The sequence below is a fragment of the Trematomus bernacchii genome, unplaced genomic scaffold (genome assembly GCF_902827165.1).
Source record: "Trematomus bernacchii unplaced genomic scaffold, fTreBer1.1, whole genome shotgun sequence".
Taxonomy (NCBI): Eukaryota; Metazoa; Chordata; class Actinopteri; order Perciformes; family Nototheniidae; genus Trematomus; species Trematomus bernacchii.
In genome coordinates, this window is record NW_022987593.1 from 7,408,423 (window position 1) to 7,428,154 (window position 19,732).

General features: G+C 40.3%; 2 protein-coding genes across 2 annotated transcripts; both read right to left on the reverse strand.

Moving 5' to 3' along the window:
- Nucleotides 1–661: 661 nt before the first annotated feature.
- anxa5b (annexin A5b) lies at nt 662–11,130 on the reverse strand. Its single transcript, XM_034130220.1, has 13 exons — nt 10,980–11,130; nt 10,674–10,713; nt 7,215–7,299; nt 6,481–6,575; nt 5,680–5,793; nt 5,465–5,555; nt 4,331–4,410; nt 3,835–3,885; nt 1,949–2,042; nt 1,764–1,859; nt 1,590–1,648; nt 1,212–1,334; nt 662–1,062 (listed from the first exon to the last, which is right to left on the reverse strand). The coding sequence occupies exons 2-13, from the start codon at nt 10,674–10,676 to the stop codon at nt 1,000–1,002; spliced, it is 954 nt and encodes a 317-aa protein (XP_033986111.1). The 5' UTR covers nt 10,677–10,713; nt 10,980–11,130; the 3' UTR covers nt 662–999.
- A 6,107-nt stretch (nt 11,131–17,237) lies between these two features.
- Nucleotides 17,238–19,505, reverse strand: LOC117481951 (epsin-2-like). The gene is made up of 3 exons (XM_034129894.1): nt 19,022–19,505; nt 18,546–18,719; nt 17,238–17,668 (listed from the first exon to the last, which is right to left on the reverse strand). The coding sequence occupies exons 1-3, from the start codon at nt 19,374–19,376 to the stop codon at nt 17,337–17,339; spliced, it is 861 nt and encodes a 286-aa protein (XP_033985785.1). The 5' UTR covers nt 19,377–19,505; the 3' UTR covers nt 17,238–17,336.
- Nucleotides 19,506–19,732: the final 227 nt, after the last annotated feature.

A 19,732-nucleotide genomic window follows, 5' to 3' on the forward strand; every position in this document is an offset into this window, starting at 1 on the left:
TGAGTAGGTAGTCAAAGTATAACCCCCAAATTGCAACCTTTGCAGGGGTCATAGAAAATGATGACTACAATTCCCACAAGGCCGTAGCCAATTAATTGAGACAGATGTGGGCAACTTAAAGCTGTCGATTGTGCTTAACCTAAACCACGTTATAATTTAAGTTCGCTCATCCTTTTATTTGAGGTTTGCCTCTTTCGATGTGATGCGTTTTGACTATCTTGGTTGAATGAAAAACGTTTTTTTAAGCAATCAAAACATTTGAATCTGCATTCATCACCTCTAACATAAAAAATGATAGCACTACTCTTTGTGCAATCTGAGCCACTGGCTTTGCATGTAAATGTTGATTTAAAAGTGTTTTAATATTGATTCAATATAAGACAACATCAAGATATTTAAGTGACATTTTCTTACACACCTTATATGTAGGAAAAGCATAAAGCTGCATGAGTATGTAAAAAAATTACTTAGAATGTATTACACTTAATTACTTTCCACCTCTGTCTTCAAGCAATAAGGACATGGTTGAACTTATCTCTGCTGCTCTATCTCCCTCTAGTGGATATGAGGGGTGAGTGCATGCTAAACAGAAATGAAACAGTTTACATGTAAAGGATCCGTACTGACACAAAAGTCCGTACTGAAGAAAAGTGCTCTTGTACTTCATCAGTTGAAATGTTTATTATTGCATATAGTGCTTCTCCCATACACAGTGCAAACTGTAGTCTGAAACTTTTGCATTACAAAGAAATGATATAATAAAAATCATACTGAACATGTCCACTACAAGCTGCATTATTAATGTGGGTTTAAAACAAAATGTTAGCTACCTTTCAACGACATTATCTGGAGTCATAGTTTAAAAAGACATGATAGAGACGTCTCTTATAGACAGACAATACTTTTTTGATGAAAAGTTACGTGTTAATTTATTGTGATCCCAAGACCAAAAAAGGGCAAACTTGAAACAGACGATAAACTTCAGGTGTAGTTTCTAGTTTATGCATCATCTCCACCGCAGAGCAACAGTAAAGCCTTACTGAAGTCTCCGCCGGTATCTCCCTGTAACACACACATTAAGAAAAGGACAAAAAAGCGTTAAATTCATTCAAATAAAGCCTTGTTTTGCATACTTGTGAGGAGAGCAATAAGTGTGCGTGTGTGTGCGTGTGTGTGCGTGTGCGCGCGCGTGCGTGTGTGTGTTTGTTTACCTTGATCATGGAGAACAGAGAGCAGGCGAACAGCTTCCTGAACTCAGTTCTGACGTCCATCAGGTCGATCTCACTGCGGGTCACCATCGCTCTGATCAGAGTGTTGTCATCAGTTCCTAAACCCTGCAACAACAAACACAAAAACATTTCTTAGAAACAATATATTGCAATTACATGGCAATTGACTGTATTATCACCTCTGGAGGATTACGGAAAAAACAGCTGGCCCCATTATTTATTAAAACACTTGGTGAAAGGGTATAGCATAGGCCCGGAAAACGTGCATTACATTTAAGAGCAAAACCTAATCACAGGCGGATACCCATTATGTTTCACTTTTGTTAAAATTTCAAGGAATGCCATTTCTTGTCGTCTTACCTTCATCGAATAGTACAGCGTCTCTGCAAAGTAGGCTGGGACGCTCCTGGCGCACTTCACTTTAAATCAAAAACAGAAAAGATATAGAGTTAACTTGTTATAATTATTATTCATTTTAAAGCCACCACCTCTCAGGCAGCTGACATCAGAAGCATCCGGAAGCAGATTTCGTACCGACGGCCAGAAGAAGATCCTGCAGGCCTCCAGATGTTTCCTTCTTGATGCTCTCCTCCATCTCGAATCCAGACAGCTTCATGTAAGCATCAAATACTGAAACACACAGGCACAGAATTAGTCTGAAGTCTGAGTGCAAAAACAATCACAGGAGCTTTTATAATTCTTCGCACACTAACACTAACCTTTCCTAAGATGTTCTGGACTCCGGTTTCCCAGGATGGTGACAAACGTTTGTTCATCAGTACCGAATTTGTGCTCTCCAGCCTGGAAGAGGGTCTGTGGACACAGAAACAAAAAAGGCACATCATATACTGTTTGTCCTTTGGAATCAGAAGGATTCAAGGAACTCAAGTCTTACTTCTTGTTACTTCTACTACATTACATTTCAGAAGAAAATAATATTAGTTGTACTTGTGATGAAGAAAGGGAGTTGAAAAGATTTTCTAGGTCACATATTAGATAAAAGGAGTCCGAGAGAATCAGCGATACTATTTATAGAAACTGCTACTAAACGAGAACAATAAGGCCTCTTCAGTACTGGGGGAAAGTATGTTTATACAAAGGCTGTTCTGAGAAAACACTCAGCAAAGAAGCAGTAAGATCTAAAAAAATATATGTTTACTTATACCATGACCAACCTCTTCACAGTGACTCTCTGCATTTTATAATCTATATTAAAATCCCTCCACTAGGAGGCGTCATAACATAATTATATAATCAGCTGTATAAAAAAAACTGCCTCCAGAACACACATGCTTCAAAGCAAGCATTAACCTCTTAAGCACGGCGGTCCCCCCATTGGACCCCTCCCACCGTTTTGTTTTCGAGATAATGTCTCAGGGCTTCTTAACATTTATGAAACTATTAATGTGTAGCACCAGATTAACGGGAAGAATCTCAGCTAACTGAAGATATGAACCATTTTTACCAAAACAAAACACAAGTCTCATAAGAAGGGTCTAAATGACCCCTGAGCGAACAAATTCTAACGCACTGCGGCACACAATTCAAGATAAAAATACCCTTATTACTTATCGTAGCTGCACATACAATATAGCCGATTAAAGCTGAGACTCCACTGATTATTTAGGTATAGTATCATCACTGAGCGATCCTAAATTGCGACGGCTGAAGCAAACACAGACATCACAACACGTACCTTTACGGAGCTTTTACGGCAGATCGTCTCACCGTAGTTGTCAATTAGGTCAAAAGACGTGTTCAATGGCATTAAAACGAAAACAAAAAAATCTACAACTGTTGATCCATAGGTTGATAATGTACCTGTGCCTTTGAAAAAATTATTTATAATCCATAATTTCATTTTTTATGTAAAAATCAGAGCGGAAAAGTTAGCTGCTAATGGTAGACACCAGAGTGTATGCAGCTTCCGGTTTTGGTCACGCGTCACTCTCACTCCTTATTTGTTAACGTTTTGGTGTGTATATAACTTTCCCTCGATTCCATTGGCTCTATCGGTTATAAAGAGATTTCATTCATCAAAATCGAGCAAAGGGGGCCAGAGATAGGTCAAATCCACCCAAATGACCCCAGAAGTGGGGGTTTTTGGCTAAATCTCTCTAAAAAGGTCAAATTTCACTTGTTTTGCATCAATCTTGATACAGGGTACTTATTATATGTTGTACTTTGGATTCCTAAAGCGTTTAGTCTACTAACCCATCATCCAAGGGTGGTTTTCACTATCTGTAAAAAAAAATGTTTGGACGGACACTATAATTTACAGTTTTTTACTATGTAAAATCTGAATTTTCTTTAAAATAAAAAACATCTATATTGATTCTGACTTTTCTAAATCCAACTCACAGGTTTATCATTACTTTGAGAAAAAAGATTATTAATTTAACCCTTTTAGAAGGGAAGATATGGTCATTTGTTCTGGGAATGTCATTTTCGAGCCTGAGACCTGAAAAACAGGCTCAGGGCTTAAGAGGTTCAGAGTGTGTCCACAAACACATGTGACAGTCACACCCTCAGACAACAAGACAAAGACGCCATTGATGGTGAAGAGCAGACATATTTACTGACCAGCAACCGAACAACAACTCACCTGAGCGTCACTGTCAATGAGCTCTGACTGGACCCCGCTCTGCCTGTTCCCCTGAGGAGAGATAACATGATAATGTGAGAGAAGAGACAAGACAAGGAGAGAGGAAAGAAGAGGAGAGGAGTCAAGGATAGAGGTGAGGAAACATGGATTTTGGAGAGGAAACCAGGAGACAAGAGTAGGAGAAGCAGAAGTGAAAATGAGAAAAGACAACGATAGAGGAAAGGAAATAAGGAGAGAACAGGGTATGAGACAAGGATAGTAAACATGAAAGAAGATAAGAAAGGACACAAGGATAAATGAGAGGAGACGAGGAAAGAGGAGGGGAGTCAAGATTAGAGGTAAATTGAGGGGGAAGGTGAGGAAACAAGAGGAGTTGATAAAGGAAAAAAATAAGGGAACAATGATACATGAGAGGTGATGAGGATAGGAGAGGAAAAAAGAGGGGAAAGGGATAAAGGAGAGCAGATGAGGATTGAGGAAAGGAGAGGAGATTTACCTGCAGCAGAATAACCAGGAGTCTCTTGAAGTGACCTGAAGTGTCACCGGAGATATCCTCCTCCAGGTCGTCATCATACTCTGAAGAAATAAACATGTTTGTGTTTCATTTCAATCCAAAAACAAGACCGTAACATTTGAAATTAAAGTGGCCTCCTCACAGCGTACAGTAAAGGCCACGTGCAAATGTTTGTGAGGAGGTGCAACTGTCTGAAGAGGGCGATATCATTCAATTGTACAATGTGCCATTGTTTCTGAGGCACAAAAGATCACTTCATCCAAATCAGTTTGTTGTTTTCTTCCAAAAAGTTTCCTTTCATTGCCAATCCTCTTCAAAGTTCAGTTTCTTATGACATTATGGGGATTCTTGGTCAGAATAACAAGTATTTTCATTTTGTTTTGCCAAGACCTATTACGAATAATCATTTGATTAGGGCATCCATTGCAGGCGTGATGTACAGCAAGTGAGGATGATCCAACCTTGCACAGTTAAACACATTTTTTACAAGGTTTTGCCTCAAGAGTTTTTTTTTTCAAAATATTTCCCCACTATCCTAACTGCCTAAGGTATTAATTAATACATACAATTGCCGTAAAACGTTGTTGTATGTAGAATATAATAAGACTTTTGCTGTTGTGACACCTGAAGGGGAGTAATACAGCAACGGTTTATCTTATCTAAAGGGGGACCCAAGTTCCCATCAGCAAAAACACGTCGGTTTGCTATCCTGGCTCCAAAATGGTGGAATGAGCTCCCCATTGTCATCAGGACAGCAGAAAGCTTAAACATCTTCCGGCGCAGACTGAAAACTCATCTCATTCGACTCTACTTCGAGCAATACAATTACTAACAAAGCACTTGTATACTAACAAAGCACTTATATACTAATAAAGGACTGGCTTATCTAAAGCTAGTTGAGTAGCACTTGAAATGTTTTGGCTCTATGAAGCCTGATGTACTTATATGATTCTGTTTTCTTCAAGTTTGTATCTTGTTGGTCAAATGCACTTATTGTAAGTCGCTTTGGATAAAAGCGTCAGCTAAATGCAATGTAATGTAAATAACAATAAGGACTCATCAGGAATTCCTAACATACAATAAGTGTGTGTGTGTGTGTGTGTGTGTGTGTGTTACCTTTTCTATAAGCAGCGACGATGTCCTTCACCTGCTGAGGTGTCCTGGAGGCCAAGATCTCCACCAGGACCTTCTCCTCTGTTCCTGCCCCCTAAAGGTCACAGAGGGGAATGAAATCCAATGAAATCAAATGTTTCCAGACGCCCTCTACAACTTAAGGTCTCAAAAACACAAGACTTCATATTTGCCATTTATCCAGCGTGTGCAGCACCTACCTTGATGGCGTTGCGGAGCGATGACACATCATAAGCGAGGGGCGCGGTCATCATGGCCACGATCAGGGTCTCAAACTTCCCCCCCAGCTCTCCCTTCAGGTTATCCACCAGATCCTGTGGTGAAGAAACATCATGTACTTCTGTTTAGATCATGTGTGTGACTGCAGTTAATGTGTAATCTTGGCATGTCACATATATTGATTTTCTGCTGATGATTCGTAGCGACAGAAATATCTAAACTGGGTCATAGTTAAGCTTTGATGTTGTAGCTGGTCATGGGGTTTAAAGTCTCACAGTAGAGCTGCAATGAATGCATTGTTCTACAGCTTCTAGTGAGGTTTCGGAATTGAGCCGTTTTAGTAATAATTGATGACATTGTAGCTAACTCTAATTCACAATTGTCTGTGGTTAAACACGTTAACTTGTCCGTATATGTGTCTCCCTTTCTTTGTGGCAACTGAAGTTCAAGTGTTTTTTTGAAATTCTAAATAACATCAAAGTAGAATTTTTTTATTAGATATCAATAAACAACAACTAATCATGGAGGTCATTATTTCCTGTGTTTTCTGATCAGCTTTTGTTAAAGGAATAGTTCAACCAGGTACAGTGACCTCTGTTAACCTTGTAGCTGAGCTAGCTCATCCCCCCATTACAAGGCATTATGCTAAGCTAGGCTAACTGGCAGAGAACAGATAAACGCACACTGGCTAGTTTCAAACACTAGCCACAGACATTTTAAGTTGGAGCTCTCGTGGTATGTGTGTTTGTGTTATGGTTTGACAGCTGTTAGAGTAATCCCACCTTTCCAAACAGAGTTTTGTAGGCGTGCTTGATGTCCTGCCTCTGGTGGTTGCTGCGGGACGACAACAGCTGCAAGATGGCATCCTCGTTGGTCCCTAGGGCAACAAGAACCATGGTTACTCAGCGACGCAGTAACACACACATACACATTACATAACAATGAGCATGCACACAATTATTCCCCCCACATAACTACAGGCTTCATTCGAGGTCAGCTGACGTGTCTTACAGTGACTCAAGTTTCAGCTCTGGTAGTGTTTATGACTCACTGATGTCCGGGTGGAGCTCCACACAGACAGCAGGGATTACTACAGACAGGAACTCACCCTTAACACTCTCTCATTGGTGTGTGTGTTTTACTACTGACTGACACACCTCCAGTATCATACGACACAAGCTAATTATTCATTTGTATGATTATTGCCACAGGTCATATGTCTCTGTTTATAATGTCTAAAGACCAATGTTTAGACGGATGGTATCATTCATTTGGAACCATTAGGGAGTCAGGGTTAGTTTAGTTTAGTTTTTAGGGTCTTTGATAAGGGTTCATTTTTTGTAGGTTGTACATGTTAATGAGTAATAAAGAAACCCCCTCCAATTTTCTATGTGTTAGTAAACATGAGTGTCTGGTCCCCTATTCTCAAGCTTCAATCATATTACAAAGGTGTCCCATTTTACATGTCTCTATTTTGTCTTAGAATTGCACTGTGAATAATCTGAATTGGTCTTACCGAGCCCCTTCATGGCCTTGTACAGGACCTCAGCGTCGTCAGTGGCATTGAAGTTTCTACAGGCAACCACAGTCCCTTTGCCGGCCTGCAACAAGGAAGAAATGAACAGAAGTGGATTATTTTAATGTATGTTTTATTTAGTTATTTATAGTTTTGTGGGGCAGCTTTATTTTTCCCAAATTCTGGACCCCTATACTATATTTCTGAATACATTCAAAATGTTTTTCAGACTGCAGAGACAGATTAAACCTTTTGCACACAAATAATACCCAACGCATAGTATTTCTCATGGGAATTGCAGACAACACTGACACTTTTCCGTACAACACTGACAAATATAGACAAACCGTATGTTTGTTTAGGTTATGACTCCTTTTGTAAATACTCCTCAGCATGATATGCATGAAAATAAGTGTATGCATGTGTGTCGTTAGGAAAGCAACGTTATTTACGCATACTACATTTGTATATGAACAAGTGCGTCGTTAGGAAAGCAACGTTATTTACGCATGCTACATTTGTATATGAACAAGTGCGTTACTTAGAAAATAAATGTATTTCGAAACAAAATAAAAAATGTTGCGGTCTATGGCCTTGTATCAGATGTAAAGTTAATGCTATAACTTTGCAAATCATTCTCAATCAATCTATAGTTTGATGCTTACAAAGAGACATCAAAGATTCCCTTATTTGTTTAATGCCTTTCCTCCTTTTTTATTATTGCAGATACTGCAGATGTATATACTTATACAATGGATGCATGGTTAAGATAGATCAAATATGTCATATCTCATATTCCCCATGTGCATAATGTCAAATGATTTCTCCCTTTATCAATATTAACATTCATGCATACATTCTGTACATTTAAAACACTGTGTCTCAGATGTGCTATGTGCAAACTCATCCAATACTTTTATCCTTTGAGAGGAACTTAATGAGTTACAGACCTCAATAAAATACATGCACATGTGCCCATTAGCTCACACATCAAATACATTTTAGAACATCATGTTCTAATTTGTTTGTTATTGCCTTGAAGTCTTGGCCCACGCCTCAGATTTTTTTTAGCTATTCAAAAATGATGGGTGATCAGGTTAATAATTTATCTGAATGTGGAAAAAAGTATTTCAGACAGGCAGAGAGATCGGTATGGAGGACAGTGAGGATGTGATAAGGCTGAAAAACATTAACTTTGAATTGATTTGAAGCAAAAGGGCTTCTTTCTGTAACAATTCTGCACTCAGTCCAGACACTCCCTAAAACTATGACACATTAACAATAAGATATAGCCCTGCTTATTCCCTCTTATTTCAGAGGGTGGGGTGTTTAGAGAGGAAAACCACAGGAATGTCTGACCCCGAAAAACTGGAAAGAAAAAAAATGCAGTGACGTCCAAAAACAAGCCACTGCTAACAACCAGGATTCTGTTTATTTCGGCAGGAAGGAACGCCAAAAAGTCCACGAGCTCTCCTCCTTAATAAATACACTCATCGCCACAAGCCAAACTAAATCTAATCAACATGTGGAAGGCTGAACAGCTGAACGAGAAGATATTTAGAAGAGAAACTCAATGCAGATCATGTCGAAAGGTTCTAGCTTCTTTAGTGATAAGTTGTTTTCTTTGAGCGAGTTCTGACATGACCTGAGGCTGGGGGTTTGTGATGGAGGTATGCTGACCCTCCATGTTTACACAGACGCTGTCACAACTGGCATCTCTGCTCTAAAGTACATACAGTGACACCAAACAATCCACAATACATGCTCGATTGCTCGTATAAGAAATAGTCAAACAAAGCATCTACCTGTTAACTGTGCTATTGCTGTCTTTTGTTTATCTTGGGTAAGGCTAGCATTTTATATATATTTATTTTACGGTCAGCTAATTCCATAAACAGTCCAAAACCAACAATATTGGTTTGGTTGTCGTTCAATGATTTTTGTTTTAACTGCCATGTTCGAGGCATTTTTCATTTGGGAATTAAAAGTGTAGTTTACATTTTGAAACTTAAAGTTACACTTCAATGGATACTAATATTTTAGACATTTTTCAGGTCAAGAAAAAAATAAAATACAAACGCAGATGATTTACTTTTAGAGAAGTAGGCGGTATATTGTGTAGTAGTTAAACTTTTGCATACAAAGACTTTAAAAGGTAATTTAAAGATTTTGTGGAAAGACGAAAACAGACACTCAGGATAATTTTAAGGACAGTATTTTAAGGATATTAAAACATGTCTGGGGGCTAGAACAGGAGTACATAGTTGGATGATTCATTTCTCGTTGCTTTTGCTCTTTTCACTGCATTTGCTGCATTAGACTTGAACGATTCAATACAACTGACTTAAAGGTAGGTAAGTTTGAGAAAACCGGCTCGATACACTTTTTGTTATATTCCATGGAATGCTCTTAACATCCCGATAGCAATGAATATCTTAAGTGCTTTGACAAAAAATCCATAAAAAAAATTCATCTGTGTAAAAAGCACGACCAATCATTTTAGCGGCCCGGCTAAAATAACTGGATGGCCTACCTGCCTGTCAGCCTTCCATCTGTGCACAAATTTATCTCGTGCCCTCATAGGTCATGTGCGCGTTCGTGTGTGTTTGAGGAGGGGCTCTATAAGGAAGTGGCAGATTTTCTCCGGTTGTGTATTTTCAAATTCTAGCGATCTCGAGCAGGTTTCTCAAACTTACCTACCCTACCTTTAAGTGAGCATTTCATAATCTTTCTGCAGAGTGCAGCAGAGTTACAGCATCACAGCTGATAATCGTAAATATAATCACATTTCTTTACGGTACAGTACAACTCCACCCTGGATCAAAATAAGAAAATAACTGTTTCCCTTTAAGAGAGGGAGGACGGCTATAAACTGCACGCTAGACGTGGAAATGGGTGTATTAAACACAGAGAGAGGTGGAGGGACAGAGACCCACCCGATTGGAAAAGAGCCCACATGAGTCATTCAGTAAACTTCCCAACTTCCCCCCAAAAACCTCTCCACAGACTCACACAAACTTTAAACTTAAAGAACTGGACAGTTTTAAGAGTAAAAGTCTCCAATTGATAACTTTCTATGTAAGATACACTTAATTATAGCAACATGTAGCTCATTGAACTCTAACTATAAATGGTTGCAAAGGAATTACTTTTTTTTGTCTTGAACAGATGTACTGCCACACCTTCTATATTTGCAGAAGATTATGGGTTAATGTATGAACAGTGATTAATCATTCTCATGTCAACCTTAAACTACACTTAGATACACGTCTTAGTATTATATAATGTGGATCAAAGTGGGCGTTGACTTGGAGTTCATAGGGTAAAAACTACAATGAGTCGGATATTTGCATAAATAGCGGATTTTAGCTAAGTCTATATTATTTAAATCGTCTTTTTTATTTACAATCGGTGTTTCTTTGTACAGCTTAAAGAAATCTCAAAGTGAAGGTGACTCACCATTTTGTCAGTCTTGTTGGTTTATTCGGGGGAAAAAGATCTGTCGGAAAGAGAAAAGAGTAATTCAGCAACAAACATGACAATTAACCAAACCAACACACATGCAAAACTGGAGACCAGATTTATTTTTAACGGCTTGTAATCCACTTCTTCTTTCTGTTATCCGGTTCCTATCTCCTCATGGTGTATAATTCAAACTTCCTCCGTCCTTTGTCCTCTGGTAGACCCCGGCTGCCCTCGCTAACCTGCCTGATGCTGCTTGACTTTGATCTGGAGGTGAACGCGATACATTTAAATAAAACTCACCGCTGATAGCAGCCGTCAAGAAGAAGCTCTGTGAGCGGAGAGAGAGGTCCGATGGAGAGAAAGACAGGAGGAGAAGAAGAACAGACTGCAGAAACCCACCCGGATAAACTCTCCGTTGCGCGCGTGATTGTGACGGTACGCGACTGTGTGCCACACCCGGGTGCGCACCAAGCCCCCAGGAAGTGCACCGGACTCTGTTCCCAAAGTTCGTAGTGTCCAAACGGCGGTACTACAAGTCCATGACGTCACCCGGCCCAGAAATACTTTTCCCCATTGACTAACATGGGGAAAGAGACGTCTGTAAATCAGCGGATACTTTTTTTTGAACTAAATAAACTACCCAGTATGAACACTAGTATATCCCTTATTAGAATCATTAAGTCCTTAAAGTTGTAAAATGCCTTAAAAGCCGAATCTAGATTTATTTTCTCTCCATTCATTCTAGTGAGCCGAGAGTGGACGCTCGGGGAGCGGGGCTTAAGGGGCGCATGCTCTGTGACTGCACATACGGGTTCTTCTGCTCTGAAAAGTCGGGCCATTTTGCCTTCATGCGCCAATGAGCAGCTCTCATAGGAAAGAACGAGACGCCGCCTCCGACGCTGTATCCAGTTCTTATTATACAGCCATGGTGCGCACGGACTCTGATCCAGCCCTGCTCCTCCTGATGCACTCTGGGAAATGTAGTTTCAGGTCACGTGGACTGGGTGAAAAAAGAGAGTCCAGTTTATTCAATGGTTTTACATGCGGGGCCCGGGTTACAAGGATAACATGTTTTGTCTTTGGCTATGCTCAGTCATTTTATCATTTGACATTATCTATGTTAAGTCTCTTATGATATTCTTCATGCTTGCAATGCTGGAGCTCATTAATGTTCCTTTGCTCACAGTTCCCCATCAGTAACACTATCAACATGCCATTCTTCTTTAGCGGTTTGTCTGACTGATGGCTTAGTTATGATGATGATTTAACATAGGTATAATGTTAATTTAAAATGTCATTGAGTACATCTGAAGATAGAAGGCATTACCCCCGGGTGTTGTACCTGAGGCCCCCACATGTAACACCAAGGCCTAGACCTCTAGGCCATATGATATATAAAGTATGAATGCCCAACAGTATCTGTTGCTGTGATGTTTTTTGGAGCGAATTCGTACCTTTAAGCACACAATGAGCGCATATTTTACACAATGCTGCTGGCCATGCTGTTTCACTTGGTAGCCTTGTATTCTGTGGATACGATTATTTATTTAGTTTATGTGTCTTTAAAAACAACTTTGAGTTGCTATAATATTTTCTTTCACTTCCTCTGACAAGTCCCACTTTTATTTGGAAATGGCAAAGAGAAACACAGTGACAGAGCCCTTCTCTCTTTGAGCAGATCAACACATGCTAAATACATATTTTAAAAGTTTAAAGCTTCCCCCATCCAAGTAATGAACCGGCCCGATCCTGCTTAGCTTCCAACCCCATTGTGGTTTGATCCATCTCCAGTCTTTCTCACACTTTGGTTCCCACATCAGTTAATGTATTAGTTTTTTTAAGTCTAGAAACAAAAATACTATAGGGCAGATTATTAAGCATTGAAACTGTAATGGAGTTTGTCTGGATGTATTTGGCGCAAGAAGGACACTTCACTTCAGAGCCTTCGAGAGCCAGATGTAAACGTTTATTAGCTTAAAACATTGTATTGTTCAGTTGATAAAACTATGTATATAGACTGCAGGGCCGGAACACACAACCTTCCTACTGCGAGACGACCACACTAACTCACAGCCACAGCAGAGCTATTGTTTGTAAGTCAGAAATTATAAGACTCATGTCATAATTGAGCTAACCGTTTGGATGGATTTCGAACGTTTGTAAAAGATTTGGCAGAATAATAAAAATGAACACAGGTGGAATAATGTACAGTAATTTCCTCTGACAAGTGTCAACACATACATGTCTTACAGCTGATGAAACACTGACGAAGTGTTGCAAAACCCAACTCAGTATTCCCAGCTTCTTTAGTTCCCAGTTGAAATATTGTGACAGGTTATGATCCTTGAACGTAGAATGCCAACTGTTGAGTTTTTAATTACATTTGTCCAGGTGGCTTTAGCTCGATGGGTACATTGATGTCTACCAACCTGAAGGTCAATGGTTCAATACCCATAAGCTCTTGCAAACTCTGTCTCATATCATATGGAAATAATGAGGCTGTGGTTATTGTGGTAAAAACAGAAGAGAAAAACAGAAGTTGGGTAAAGTTAGAAAGAAACAGAAGTGGATGACTGTAAACAAGTGTGTCTTCAACAATATCTTCTCACTTCTTCTGAAAAGTGGCCTTTCATCTCTAACTCAAACCCAATATACATAGAAGCCCAGCTGGTAAAAGTAACAGCACAGAGCACACAGAGTTAAAAAATTGAATTACTTAAGTAAAGTACAAATACCTCAAAGGTGTATGTGTGTAAGCTACAACACTTCAGTAAATCTATTAGATGTAAGAAGATTAACTTTGTTGTCTCACAAAGTCAGATTAATGACCACAAGGCCTCTGTGCATCCACATTTGAGTACCACCTGAAAAAGGAAAATATGTCACCCGACAAGATTTCAACAATGTTTGCCTTTGGAAATGTTAAATTAGTAGTGAGTAAAGTAAGTTAAAACAATGAGTTGAAAGATGCTAAAACCATCGACAAAATAAAAGGGTAGTGCGGTGAAGTGATTATTTCCCGGGTTTCACATTACACACTTGATCCATATTAAAATATTTATAAGTTCAGCTCTAAGATCACTACACATCCGAGCTGACAGACAGCAGGAAAGTCTGTTTACACAGCACTCACGCCCAAAGCTTATTGAATCAGTTTTGGTGTGAGTCTCTACCTAAGGTCCTAATCTCTAGTTTCCTGTTTCTGTCGGCTGAGTCTCTAAATCATTAACGCTTATTATCTCTATAAATCATTGGTAAATTACCGTTATTCTTTGAACTTTCATGACTGTAGCTTTGAATGCTCGCCTCTCTGTTGCTTTTGGCATGTATGGAATCTGCACCGCATGTCAATGATCACAAAGTAATCTAAGCCAAGATCAAATCAATTCTAACAAATAGATTTAGCACCAGTGGCGTAACAAGGTTGTGATTGGCCCCGGTGCAAATATTGTTTTGGGCCCCCCCCCATCGCCCCAAACATAAGCGCACGCTGATGCGCTCACACACGCACGGACATACACAACCACTCAGAAGCGCCATATGTAGGCTATCAACAATAGCCTGCCCTGGCCTCAGACCACCACCGCCTGACAACGGCACAGCGAACTAATGGCGCATTTGTACTACACAGCCTCGCTCGGTATGGCTAGGCCTCGTTATGCCTTGTTAGGACTGGCTTACTTTATGCTGCGTTTCCATTACAGTTTAGGAACTGGGGTAGTAACTATAGTAACGCAGTGTAGGCGGAGCCGTGACGTAATCTTCAATGAGAGCCCCAGCCGTTAGTCGTTAGCACTCAAGCTCACAGCTCCTCATATATGTTCAGAAACTAGACAAAAGTTAAACAAGTACAAACCACAGACTGTCTGTGTCATGGTGAATACAGTCGCTGGTTTATTTATGTCTGTATAGGCCATTGTTGTGAGTGTAGACGGTCGGAGCATATACAACGTTAGCTTAGCCAATCTCCATTCAGAAAACACGCATTTTAAAAGGTTTTTCGCCTGCCGTCTGTCTGCAGACTTGTCAAAGCATTTATTCATGGTTTTTACTAACCGGTATCAGTACGTTGTTACTTCGGCATCATTTTTTAAACGTGTATTACAATTAAATCACGGTCAAATATGTTCATTTTGTTGTAGCCCCCTTGCCAGCGATTCTCTCTCTAGTTTAGCATACTCAGCCCTGTTTGTTGGCCCGGAAAGAACCTCGATTTTATGGGGCCAGAAAATCTGGAAATAGTGCCCACTAGCCGGTACTACGCTAAGTGGAAACGCAACCAAAAACGGGCCACGCACGGCTCGGCACGCTTAAAGCGAGCTCCGCGCTGTAGTGGAAATGCGCCATAAGAAGAGGATTAAACCTGTTTCCTTGATGTTTGTCTCTGGGGAATGGGCCGGTAGGCCTACATAGACCGGTTGCTATAATATAGCTTTTGATCTTGGCGTCGGGGGTCTCAAAAGCATCATATGGTGCGTTTCCACTACACGGCCTCGCTCGGCCTCGCTTGGCCGCGCTTGGCCTCGTTAGGACCAGCTCACTTTATGGCGCGTTTCCATTACAGTTTAGGAACTGGGGTAGTATCTATAGTAACGCAGTGTAGGCGGAGCGACGCTGCTTAAAACTGCCGTGACGTCATCTTCAATGCGACACAACACACAACAATGGAGGATGTGGAAAAGATTGTTTGCTTGTTTCTTGCTGTGTGGTTTATTATCACAAGAAATAGGCAAGAGTTGTTTTGAAAGAGGCGACTTGTAGCAAGACGAGGTATAGAAGAAGCTGACGCGAGAGTTCGGGCAGTCCTACGCCGCAGAGACTACAGGACGACTTGAATCACTACTACTACTACTTCTTCTTCTTCTAGACTACAATGCTACTTGGTAAGCTAACGTTCGCTAACTAGCAATGTGTTTAGGCTCACGCTCCCTATACGACCAAAGTATTTCAAGTATTTAATTAATTGTAGCTACCACTTTTACGTATTAAAATATGTATGCTTTTGTTTGTGTATTTCAGAAGTTACGTTGCCGCCCTAGACCATGTGTTTGGATGCTCGACCGAGCTACCGAGTGGTGGAATGTGATTGTTCCATCTTTCACACACACTCAGTGGGTGGAGAACTTCAGGATGTCTACCTGTGCAACAAACTGTGGCCAGCGATGGAGAGACAGGACACACCATTAAAGGAATGTATACCTTTAAAGAAGAGAGTGGCCATCGCACTGTGGAAGCTTGCTATCCCTTGCAAAACTGGCTCTTAAAACCCTTCCCTGACACTGGACGGCTAACAGAAGAACATGTGACATACAACAACAAGATTTGCTGAGCACGGGTAGTGGTAGAAAACGCTTTTGGTAGACTGAAGGGAAGGTGGCGTTGCCTCATGAAAAGAAATGACTGTGATGTGAAACTTGTGAAATCAATGGTGCTGATGACATGCTGTGCTCTGCATAACCTCTGCGAGAGTCATGGAGAGACCTATGATGATGGGTGGGATGCACCAGCAGCAGCAGAGCCAGGGGTAGCAGTGGCACAAGGTGCAGAGGAGGAGGGCAGGGACATACGAGAGGGTCTGATGCGCTACCTGAATACCTAGAATGTATAATGTAATACCTAAATATTCATTGTATGGTATTGAACATAAATAAATCTTTTTTTTTTCACATACATGTGTTTGTCAAATTATTTAAACCAAAAAATTTTTATCAGAATTGACTATTTAGTAAATATTTGAATTTCAAGCACCAGTACTTACTGCCCCATAATAATCTAAAAAATTATAAATATCAAAGCAAACTTTAAACATAAATACCAAAGTGTAAAACACAGAACTATATTCAGCCTCAAGGTTCAAGGTTTTTTATTTTGTCATACGAACATAGCTACAGTGTAGTTATGACAATGACAATCTTAGGTCACAGGCTCCTCCAACAGTGCAACACAATAACCCAGATAAACAGAAATATAGTGCAAGTAAATATTAAGCGCTGTGCACCGCTCTCTTTGTATAGGTGTTTTCTTTTCTCTTCTTTTAAATATATAAGCAATGTGTTTGAGTCTAGCACAACGAGGGTATTACAATTGAGCAATTTTTACTACATGTATTATTTATTTATAATGTATTCTTAATACCATTACAAAATATGTAATGTTATGTTTTAGAGGAGGACCTCAAGCTAGCAAACTCAATTTCAAACAGTATGCAGAGTTGTCCTGCTAAAGACTTAAAATGTATTATTTAACCAAGTATTTATTCTCTTATTTGCTTTAATTGCAACGGATGATAAAGGTTTCACTGTACAGTGCTTTGTGGACGATGATGGTGTTTATGATATTTCTGACTGCAGAGGGACGCCTAGATGATGCCATCTTTCTGTGTGATCGCTGTTGGGTGCAATTATTTATCAACAAGCAATAAGATAAGTCAAAGAAGTACTTTATTTAACACAATTTGGGAAGTGTTTTCTTGCAGCAGCATAAAAAAAGGCATGGCATTGTACAATACAAATAAAAAAAATGTTTGTATTGCAGCAGCATAAAAAGACATGGCATTGATTATAAAAATAAACATATTTTTTTTTAAAGATAAAAAATAAACAAGAAAGTACAAATGTAAATAAACAATATAATCTCAGCCAGAGGTTATTTGTTGGATCACAGAGGCGGAGGAGACGGGGCACGTTGGCTGCCCGTTCCCCCTAGCACCTGGCAAAGAGTGCGCAGGAAGGATACATTAAAGCTCTCTGCGTGAGCGATCTCCTCCCTTCTCAAGGCTGCTTCCAACAGCCTCGCCTCCCTCGCCTCCACCAAGGTCTGGTTCATGTGCTGAGCCCGCAGGGCCCGGTCTTCCTTCTGCTGGGCCTGGTCTTCCTTCTGCTGGGCCCGGTCTTCCCTCTGCTCGGCCAGGTTCTGCTCCTGGTGTTCCTTCTGCTGGGCCAGTTGCCGTTCCTGCAGGGCCAGATCCTCTCCTCCTCGTTTCCTCTTGCCTGGGTGACAAGATAATTATATCAATAATAATTAGCAATAAGAATGAAAAAACACAGGACAGGTACAGGTCACACAAGGATATAAGAATAAAATGTATAAACAGAACAGTAAGGATGAATTAAAGAAAGTTCTGGCCCTAGATACTAGCTGCTTACTAGCTAGTTACTTTACTTGTAACAGAGCATTCCCACACAGTGGTACAGCTTATTTTACTTACTGACGATGGACAACACAGTCTCACAGCATTTCGTGTTATAGTCACGAAATTAATCTATTGATTCGTGTTCACCAACACGATTTCGCCATTTTTTTCGTGTCACACAGAACGATTTTAAAAGCAATGTAAATAATATCAAATTAGAAGGAAAAAGACATTTAAAAAAATACAGATTTAAGTATTCTGACACAGAACGATTTTAGAAGCAATGTATTTATATTGGTAGTATGTTTTGTGCCTGCACCAAATTAGAAGGAAAAAAAAGATGACATAAAATACAGATGTCAGTATTCTGAGGCTCTGAGCCCCATTTCTTTTCCTCACTGACGGCAAAAAAACTCAGACATTATACAATTTAAAATAAAAGGGATAGGGTTAGGCTTAGGGTAAGATATTGAGTAAGAACATGTTTTTATGAACCACACAGCTTCTGGTCTTCCAAGACCCGACCGGACAAAAAGACGTGTTGCAGGCACGAAACATACTACCAATAGAAATACATTGCATTTAAAATCGTTCTGTGTGAAAATCGTGTTGGTGGACACGAATCAATAGATTAAATTAATTTCGTGATTAATGACACGAAATGCCGTGAGACTGGGTTGCGATGGATGGTCTAAAGTTTTTTTTTAAAGTCACAATTCCAGCCTATTTCTTACCTAGAACCACACGCAGCGGTGTCGAACTGGCACTCGGCGTTGGTGTCTGTGCTCGTGTTGGTGTCTGTGTTGGTGTCTGTGGTCGAGCTGGAGTTTGTGCTGTTGATGTGGAGGATGTCGATGCAGAGGACGTTGTTCGGAACTGTTCCTCCTCGCTAGTCCCAATGTAATCATCTAGAACAGAAACATGACTTGTTAATTCCACAAACTACTGCAGCACAATACTATAAATAGCAACAACAACTATAGAAAAGACAAACTGAACGTAAACAATGGCACATGTGGTGTTAGCAAACAATAGCTCTAGCTAAAGCTATCTGCCTTAGCTAGCTAGCTAGCCTTCGGGGCTCCATAAAAGCATGGGTTGTCGAACATAAATGTAAGGATAAAATAGACTTATTTGTTAGAAGTGAGCTTTAGAACAGATAGGGACACAAAGCTTTCAAGCAAATAACAGAGCGTTAGCAAAAACTTACCATGCAGAGACTCCAGTAACGTCGTTGCAGAGTCCAGGCCTCCCTCCCTCCCAACGCTAGCCGGTCTATGGCCGTAAATGGTGTCCATTAGGTCAAACCACTTCCAGTTTTTCCTACTGGCACCACTCGTGTTGTTGTTGTCCTTTACCAAGCGATATTTACTCTTCATCTTTTTGAGTTTTTCCCTACACTGCACGACAGTCCTTGAGTAACAGGACATTAGTGTAGAGACCTCCCGAAAGACTTCGATATTGCGAGTTGTCCCGTCGAGCTCCCGCTGGACCTTATCATCTGCAATACAATGGAGGAACGTCGTCACTTCCTCGACCGACCATGGTGTGCTTTTCTTTGCCATTGTTGTAGCTCCTCTGTTAACAAAAATGCTGCAAGCTTCGCTATATATATGCGACGCTAGGGATTATCTCGCGCGCCGATTGTGACGATTCTCTCCGACCAATCAGCAGCCGAGAGTGTTGACGTCACACACTCAGCCTGGTTGTCCCCTTATACATCCATGGTTGTCCCTGGCCCAACCTGGTCTCACCAGAATGCGTGACTCCACCACGACTCCTTAACACCGCAGTGCATGGTGGAGTCACGAACTTTGCTACATTTACTTTACAACAACCCCAATGTAAAGTGAATGAGGCTCCTTTGTCGTGGTGCACACACGCATTTCTACAACGTCCAGCATTGAGCTTTTATTCTATA